This window comes from Erythranthe guttata, chromosome 13 (assembly GCF_056151865.1).
Source record: "Erythranthe guttata isolate IM_541 chromosome 13, IM_541, whole genome shotgun sequence".
In the NCBI taxonomy this organism is placed as follows: Eukaryota; Viridiplantae; Streptophyta; class Magnoliopsida; order Lamiales; family Phrymaceae; genus Erythranthe; species Erythranthe guttata.
In genome coordinates, this window is record NC_142545.1 from 1,699,674 (window position 1) to 1,708,930 (window position 9,257).

The 9,257-nt window shown below is 33.6% G+C and overlaps 1 protein-coding gene across 1 annotated transcript; it reads left to right on the forward strand.

Moving 5' to 3' along the window:
• Positions 1 to 165: 165 nt before the first annotated feature.
• Positions 166 to 3,421, forward strand: LOC105972048 (Phototropic-responsive NPH3 family protein). The gene is made up of 4 exons (XM_012996980.2): positions 166 to 226; positions 426 to 702; positions 1,630 to 2,748; positions 2,838 to 3,421. Exons 2-4 carry the CDS (start codon positions 634 to 636, stop codon positions 3,306 to 3,308), a joined length of 1,659 nt encoding a protein of 552 aa, XP_012852434.2. The 5' UTR covers positions 166 to 226; positions 426 to 633; the 3' UTR covers positions 3,309 to 3,421.
• Positions 3,422 to 9,257: the final 5,836 nt, after the last annotated feature.

Here is a 9,257-nt window from a genome sequence, read left to right on the forward strand (position 1 = left end):
AACAATCTCACAACTCATATATGTACTTACCTGACCAAAATAAATAAATAAATAAATAAATATACTTGTAATAATAATAAAATTAATTAATCTGCAGACAGAACAACATATTTTTTTTTAATTTTTTTTTTTTTTGTTTTAATTTGGTTAAATTACAAGAATGTCAGAGAATAATATATCCCAGTGGGCACAAAACACTGCTTCTGTCAAGTCTCCAGCTCCAACTGTACAACCTCTGATTTCTCTTTTGTTTTTATTTTAAATCCTTAATTTAATTATCCCACATGCTAATCTCAAATCCTTACACTACACATACATTTCTTTGCTTCACGCACACTTCTGTCTCTCTTTCTCCCCCAGATCAGATTAATTAAACCCATGTTTTTTTTTGTCTAAATAATAATAATCGATTTGGGTTGTTGCAGAGAAATCAAGAACCGGCGTTTTCTGCTTGTCCCTTTTCACCCCCTCAGAATAATATTGATTAAAGATACAGTCTTTGCATATTTCAAAACCCCTCACTCTCTCTCTCTACTCTCTCTCTCTCTAACTACTGTTTTATTTCCTTAAAGGGTGTGTCTTGAATTTCTGGTTCGTTCTTCTTTCTGTTTATTATTCGTTTTTTTCTCGGCTATGGCAGAGAACTGCTTTCTTGATCTTGAGGTTGATGTCAATGGCGAACAGGTTTTCTTCGTTAATAAGGTAAAAAAAAAAGATTCTTGATTCTTGATTCTTGATTCTTGATTCTTGATTTTCATGTCCAATTTTTTGTGGCTTAGCTTGTTTCTCTTTAATGAGTTCTGTTTTTTCTTTTTCTTTTTTCTGGGTTTTGTTTGTTTTTTTACTAGGAATTGAAGTTTTGCATACTTTCTTGAATTATCTATCATCATTTCACATAATTGTTGTCATTAAATTTTTACCAAGCAATCTTTTAAAAGGCCTCGTTTGGTTTGGGAGATTAGCCGTGATTAACTAAATAACAGGAACTTTGTTTGATGTCCGGCATCGCAAATAACTTGTCGGGTCGACCCGCTAATATTTTGTTATGAATGACTTATCTTGCCTTTCAGTCGAGGGTTCCGATAAAATGAGGCCTAAATCATTTGCAGCTAAACAATTTAATTCTCATCATAGTTAATTAATCCATTATGTGTAATGATATATGTCATTTATTGTTGGCTACTACTATGAATAATTTAATGTTCATACCTTTACTTAGATTTTTTTTTTCACACCTTTTAAAAATTGGCACTGTTCTTTTGCCTTGTTTGAAGGGGATGTAGCCACTTTACCTCGAATTCCTTTCGGACAATTTATTGCATTACAACGACTTCTCATCTTTCCTTTTCGGACAATTGGCTCTCTCTCTAACTAATGGTGGATTTACAGTTTTAATTGTAATAACATAGCATGTGTTCCTTCATTAATGCTGTATGTGTAGACCACCGCAACTTACTCCGTCGGTCCCACATCGATCTTTTTTTTTTTTTTTTTGTCGTTTCGTTTTCGGTTCATGTTGTTTGGTATTGAATAATTTGTTTCTAGTGCAGTAGTTTAATTATGATACACACATTCTTTATTAGACTTTTTTCTTACATTAACTATGGATTTTTTGTCCGATTCTTGCAGGGAGTTTTATCTTCTTATTCGGAAAAAATAAGCAAATTAGTAACTAGATCGAAAGGCGTAAACCAACGTTTAAAGGTGATATTCAACGATTTTCCAGGTGGAGCATCGAATTTCGAGCTCGTCGCAAGATTCTGCTACAACAATGGAAAAGTCAACATAGATCCTACTAACATATCCAACCTTAATTGTGCTGCGCATTTCATGGAAATGAACAAACCCTTCTCCAAGAACGAAAATCTTTTCGAGAAAACGGAGAAATCATTGGACGAGATTCGATACTGGACTTGGTCCGATCTTCTAACTGCTTTAAAGCAGTGCCAAGATCTAACGGCTAATAATAGTAGCTCTTCGAATATACTCGACAAGTTCTTGGATTCTCTCATCACAAGAATCGCCTCGTCTTGCCAAGCAAGCCCTTGCCCGTCTATTTCCTCCTCGGAATGTTCCGGAACATTCCGACTGTCGTGCGATACCAGAAGCACCGAGAGCTTAAAGAACACTTCTATATACAGACTCACGTGGTGGTTCGAAGATCTCAGCATCTTAGACACGGGTTCGATTCGAATGCTCGTAAAGTTGATGGTATCGAGAAATTTCGAGAACGGAATCATTAGTAGATTCCTATTTCACTACCAAAAATCAAGATTCGCTTCCGCCTCGGTTCTTGAAAAAACCAAAATCGTCGAAACAGTTATCGACATGCTCGATTCTTTGGATATAAGGTCTATATCCTACAAGGGCCTTTTCGTAATATTGAGCATTGCAATAAATACAAAGGTGGGCCCGCAATGCATGGAGAAGTTAGAGATTATGATTGGTTCGCAGTTGGATCGAGCGAACTTAGATGATTTGCTTTTCCCATCTTCTGCGAGGCGGAGTTACTTGTACGACGTGAATTTGGTTCTTCGATTCTTGAAGGCGTTTCTTGGCAAAGGTGTTTGTTGTGTGCCTTTGAGTAGGCTCAAGAAAGTCGGTAGCTTGATGGATTTGTATCTTGCTGAGGTGGCGCCCGATCCTCACTTGAAACCGTCGAAGTTTTTGGCCCTAATGACGGCCCTACCCGATTCGGCTAGAGATTCTTGTGACGGAATATACCATGCCGTCGATTTGTATCTAGAGGTATATTTCATTATTTTGCTCGTTCGTTTTCTTCGATCAAAATCATATTTGGCGATTTTCTCAATTTGATTTGTCGGGACTCAATGCAGGTTCACTCAAGGTTGTCCGAAGAACAAAAGACGAAAATCTGTCTAGGGATAAACTACGAGAATCTCTCTTCCGAAGCATTTAACCACCTCGCGAAAAACCCGAAATTCCCGTCGAAATCAGCCATCCAAGCCCTCGTTTCTCAGCATCGAAAACTAAAAGGCCTGCTTCAAAATACCGACGAAGAAAAACAAGAAGAAGAAGCCCTCTTCACCGATTCGCCTTCGAATTTACCACACGAGAAAAAGACGAAAGACGAGGGATCGAAGCAAATCGTGCTATACGCAAAGAGACTAATGATCACCGACGAAAACGAGAAGATGAAAACACACCTACAAGGCATGCAGTGGAGGGTGGTGGAGCTGGAAACTATATGCAGGAAAATGCAGCTGCAGATGGCGAAGATGATGAAATCGAGAATGTCGGGGCATAATGGTAATTCTGCGAAATCTGTTCCTAGGCTTTGTTCATAGAGCAATGAGGGTAGAGAATTTTTTTTTTTTACATATGTGTTGGTTACTTTGTACATAGCCATGCAAATTAAACATGTCTGGAAAAGTAAGTTGTCTTTATTAGTTTATTATTATATTCTCTTCTTGATAAAGAAAAAAAGAAAAAAAGAAAAACAGAGAATGAAGCCGCTTTGGCTGTAATAACAGTGTGAGCAAAAAGAACTATGTCTGAAAATGTTTTGTAAGGGTTAGGTCTCTTTCCTGAGAGAGAGAGAGAGAGAGAGAGAGAGAGAGAGAGAGAGAGAGAGAGAGGATGCAGCAAGGTGAAGTCACACTCTGTATTATTCTCATGTTTAGGGCAAAATCTATGATGTTTTGTCTGTATCAAATGGTGGCTTTGCAAGAGATTAAGAGCAGTAGTAGACAGTAATTTGACTTGGGAATATGTGCTCTCTTGTCAACGAATCTTTTATTTATTTATTTATTAATTTTAAGATTTTTTTTTTATATTTTTAAAATCTTAAATGGTTGAATTATATATTTAATAATTTCCCACAAAAAAAATGGAATTTTTGATTTTTTTTTCGAAAGTTTTTTCGACTTTTTTTAGCATCACTGAAAATAGAGAAGTAACACAACTGCTGCCAAAAAGTTCCGAAATCTGAATCAATTTTCGATTTCTGGTTTCTTTAGAATTAGTTTCTACTTCCCAAAAAAATATCCAAAAGTATATTTTTCATTCCGATTAGTCCGATTTCCACGACGACGTCACAACAATATAGAATAGCAGTTAGGAAAGTCAAAATTAATACTTTTGATGATGTATTCATTTTTGTGTCACTAGTGCTTACTAGTTTAACTCATTTATAAGTGTAAGATTTTGTTCGTTGGTAAACCTACGATCGGATGTTCTTTTATCGAACTGCGCTGTTAATAAATAGTTCTATCGAACTTTACAAATTCTCTATCGATTGGTAATGATAGATTACCGCATCGTACCAAAATTTTTAATGTGACCATATATAGTACCTAATTTCATTACCATATTGTTGCCCTATCGTATTGAAGAAAAATAAGGAGCGAAGATAGTGCGTGGAATAACTATTATCCGCTAAAATAAGTTGTAATTTTTAGGTGTGCAAAAGTATTTTAAATGTTTTCATCAGTGACGAAGTATTAATTCATGTTAAATATAAACGAAAGTAATTACTTTTTCGAATACTAAATACATTAAACAACGTTGTTCTACTTATTAAGTCGTGAGTACGCTTTTGTTATTTCGTTTTCTATCTCTGTGGCTAAGGAAATGATCGGACAACACCGATTTGAGAAGACCTTCTGTACGGGGACCATTTCTGAAAGATGCCAATAAAAAGGTCGGCAAGGATTGGAGTTTGGTATCTGATTTCCGAGTATTTTGTTAGCTAGCTAATTAGTGTAGTGTAGCTTTGTTCCCAAGATCTATTTTTCCATCTTGAAATTCTTGGTTTATGTTATGAATTCTTAAGTGTGGATGACCACCATTGCTACCATCATCAAGCACCATTACTCCCACTATTTACTCACCATTATATTATATGCCCATAACTGCTTGTAACTCATGACCTTTCATGGTCTTACTTGTACTATCTATAGTGCTCCATTGTATTGAGTTGGATACACAAGAAGAACACAAGAAGATATATTTGTTTCTCTCTATATTACTATGTTAATTCATCTTTGCTTTGTTCTTCTTTGTTAGTTTCTCAATACGTTATCAGCACGATTGTTCTACTTTAATTTTCGAGTAAAGATGGTCCAAGGAAGATGACTCCATAGCCATAGAAGATGAAAGGGAGTTGATTTTAAATTTTTTTATTCTTGTTTGAATTGATAAAATATTAACCATCTTAATTTTGTTGTAGGTGATTTTTCGTGCAATTCGCTAGTTCGTACTTTGAGCCCGATTTTGGACATGATAATGTTCGAATTTCAGAACATTCAAAATACGAAACTTGCAGAAGTTTCTGTTGGCTGTTCGGAACATTTTGAATCATCAAAATCGGATCCTGATCGAGGGAGATATGCTTGAAATACTCAGCTCTGCCAAAGCTGTCCCTTGTGCGAGTTTTTGAGATGAACATGATGTTCTAAAAACAAAAGTGACGATTAAAGGCATAAAGCCTAGATTACATACGAGATCAGAAATCTCGATTGAGTATATATATTAGACTTTACGTCTAAATGATAAGACTCTTGAACATTTGAGTTAGAGGGTATTCCCCATTTATAGTACTGTTCGTTCATGATCAATGTACTATAACAATTTTATTATATATTGAAGCCCAAATCGAGCACGTGAAATCAAGTGACTCGAATGTTTGAATGTTATATTATAGCGATTTTTATTATATATTGGGGCTTGAGGCCCAAATCGAGCACGTGCAATCAAGTGACTCGAAGATTTGAATGATATATTAAAGAGAAAAAAAAAAGAAACAAAAAAATCTAATTGCTCTCTAGTTTATGCAACTTGAAACGCTCCATGAATCGAAAAGAACTTGAAGTTCATAAATTTTAGGCTCAAAGCCTAGTTTAAATATGAAAGCTTGAAAGCTTATATGGAGGAATATTAAATATATATAAAGGCTTGAGGCCTAGATTAAATTTGAAGACTAGATATCTCAATTGAATACATTAGACTCAAGGTCTAAGTGATGATACTCAAAATTGAATATTTGAGTTAATGGGTATTTCCCACTCAATGTATCATTATTTTACGATTAAGTACCAAATACAAAGACTTGAGGCCTAAATCGAGTATATAAATTCAAGGTATAAAACTCAATCCTTGATATTAGAATAGTATATTGTACTCGAAAGTACTATTAAGTTTGTGGTTCAATGATATATATGAAAAATCGAGTTAATTATAGTACTATTATTTTATATTAAGTACTATAAAGATTTATATGAAGCCCCCATGCTCAAATCGAGTACATAATTTTGAGCAATAAAACTCAAATCTTGAGATCATATATATATGTACTCAAAAGGCTATTCCTTTGTGATTCAATGATATGAGTCATATCAAGCAATTTGAAATTATTTTTGATAGCTCAAGAAGAAACGTAACTATGAGTTTTGGATCACTGGAATTAGGGCTGGGCAAAAATTACCAAATACCGATTACCACGGTATACCTACCACAAATTACCGAATAAATACCGAACTATCGGTTACCACTGCATTTGGTACGGTATCGGTACCGTACCATTGTCTTACGGTACGGTAGCGGTATTGTATCTTCAATACCATGGTAATACCGTACCGTACCGCAACTTATTTTAAAAATTAGTTAACATATTTTTCCTTTTATATTGTTAAATAAAAAAAATATAGTCAACAAATATTATTAAAAAAAATAAAAAAACAAGAATAAAGATATGATACATCCTATATATATTATATACACATAATTATAATTTTTTTTATTATTTTCATATATTTATGCAAACTCAATATTTGGCTCTCGTTGAAGTTGTTTATGTCACGTACTTCGTTAGTTTCAAAGTCCAACTAATCTCTTATTGGTGGAATACCTTTTGCCATAATTTTCTCTCCCTTTCTCTCCCCCCTAAGTTCCCAGCCTTTTGTTTCATTTGCATTATTGCAACATAGTTTTTTATTTTTTTATTTTTTTCATTTTTTTATTTCTCTTTATATAAACCATGAAACTTTTTTCATTAGTTTCTAAAAAAATTCTATAGATATCTTAGTAATCATTAGTTAATTGAAGTGCTATTACGGTCGTATAATGTACATTCATGTAAATTGTCTGATTACCATATTTATTTGCTTAATTTGTTGTATTTATGCATTTATTTAGTATTCATCTTAATTATGGTATCATCCGAGTTAATGAACAAAATGATGTACGGTAGATTACCACGTACCGATCATACCGTACCGAAACTAACGGTATAACGAATAACGGTATACCGCAATTGTTGGTACGGTAACGGTATAGAATTTTTCAATACCGAAAGATGCGGTAGGTACACGGTATTGAACAAAATGTTCGGTAACCGTACCGAAACCACCCCTAACTGAAATTGAAGATCCATTTATGTGTCATGACGGAATAGACAAATATTTCATATGAAAATGCGTCTTAAAGACACAACAAAGTATTATTGTATCTTGAGGATACAAATAAAGTATTGGTAATACGTGTCTCGATGACACAAATTGAATATATGTTGCTATATGTGTTTTGAAGATACACAAAATGTAAATTTGTAAGAGAAAATATTCTCTAATCCATGTGACTTGAAATGCTCCATCAATAGCAACATTTTAATTTAAATTATACCCGTGAAGTAGCAACATAAAAACTCAAGTTGCAATCATAATAGCAAAATCAAGAAATTTGATTGCATATTGTTATATATCACGAGTTGTGAGCTAAAATTGAAATAATGCAAAGCTCATTTGATTGATATTATTATTTGACAGTTAAAATAATAAAATGTTTCACGAGATATCTTATATAGATATCATGGTGCTTATTACAATATATATTTATCTCACCATTAGAGGTGAAGAGATGTGAGAGATATTGACAATGATTGGTCATAAATCCATTTTACGATAAAGCATGTTGATAAGCTTTATCAAGCACCAATAGGAAAGCAAAAGAATTTGCGTTGATTTTGGAGTCACGATAGTGACCAAATCAATTAAAGTTGCAAATTTCATTCCAAATACATATGGAGGTATGTATATGATTTTTTTTATAATTGATCTAGATGAGATGAGATGAAATTTCAAACCAAACGAAAAAAGGGGATCTGATTTTCTTACCCTCTGCATATTCTGATTTTTCAAAATTTACAGTTTACTCCTCAAAATTTTCAAAATTTTCATTTTAGTCCTCCGGATTCGAAAATTTTACGATTCAGTCCAAATATTTTTTTTAGAATATGCAGCTCGTTCCTCTCATCATCTGCAATTATGAATATATTTCAGCATTTTCAGTTTTCACCGAATTTTTTAAAATTTCAGTCTTGTCCCTGAAGTTTTCAAATTTTACAGTTTGGTCCCTAAATTTTCAAATTTTACAGTTTGGTCCCTGAATTTTTCAAATTCTGAAATTTGGTCATTTGTATACCGGACCTGTTAGATTCTCAAATGTAGTTACTCTCATCTAGATAACAACTATACGACATGGTTTATTTATAATTTATGCTATGCAATATTTTGCACCCCAAATGGGAGATATTTCTATGGCATACATTGTTAATTGCCATTTTAATGAGACAATTTTCCCGCCGTTAAGGGGGAGATAAGAAGCCGGTTCTTGTATAACGGCGTGAATATATGAAATGATATTTGTCTCATCTAGATTTGTGCATGAAAATATTTAAGCACAAAAAGAAAAGGGAATTCTTTTGCAACAATTTTAATGTGTAAAATGCTAGATGTATTAATCGGTAAACTGACAATTTGAAAGTATTACATATGTTGCATATGAGTGCAAGAGAAAATGTCCAAGAAGGACACATTGCACATTAGATTTTGCCATAAAAACGAATGTCCTCGAAGGACAAATTTCACATTGTGATTGCATCGTGAATCCCCTAAATGGGTGAAAAATAATTATGGTACACATCTAACCCATTATACTTTATGCATATAAGAGGGGGAGATATATATGTTGGTTCGAATGATTAACGCACTTATAAGTGGTGTAAATACCGTTCAATTAAAGTCTACTAGCGCTAGTAGCATCATAATCTCATCATATTACTTATCTCATTCTATGAAAGGATTCGTCTTAAAGACGATGTTGGGGGACGCCTCAACATCAATATCCATTACTATGATATGAGAATACTTGCCAGTTATGGTGGCATAAATGAAATACATATTTGGATGAGAAAATCATTGATGATTATATGGTAGCTACCGAGACCATTTTAAATCGAA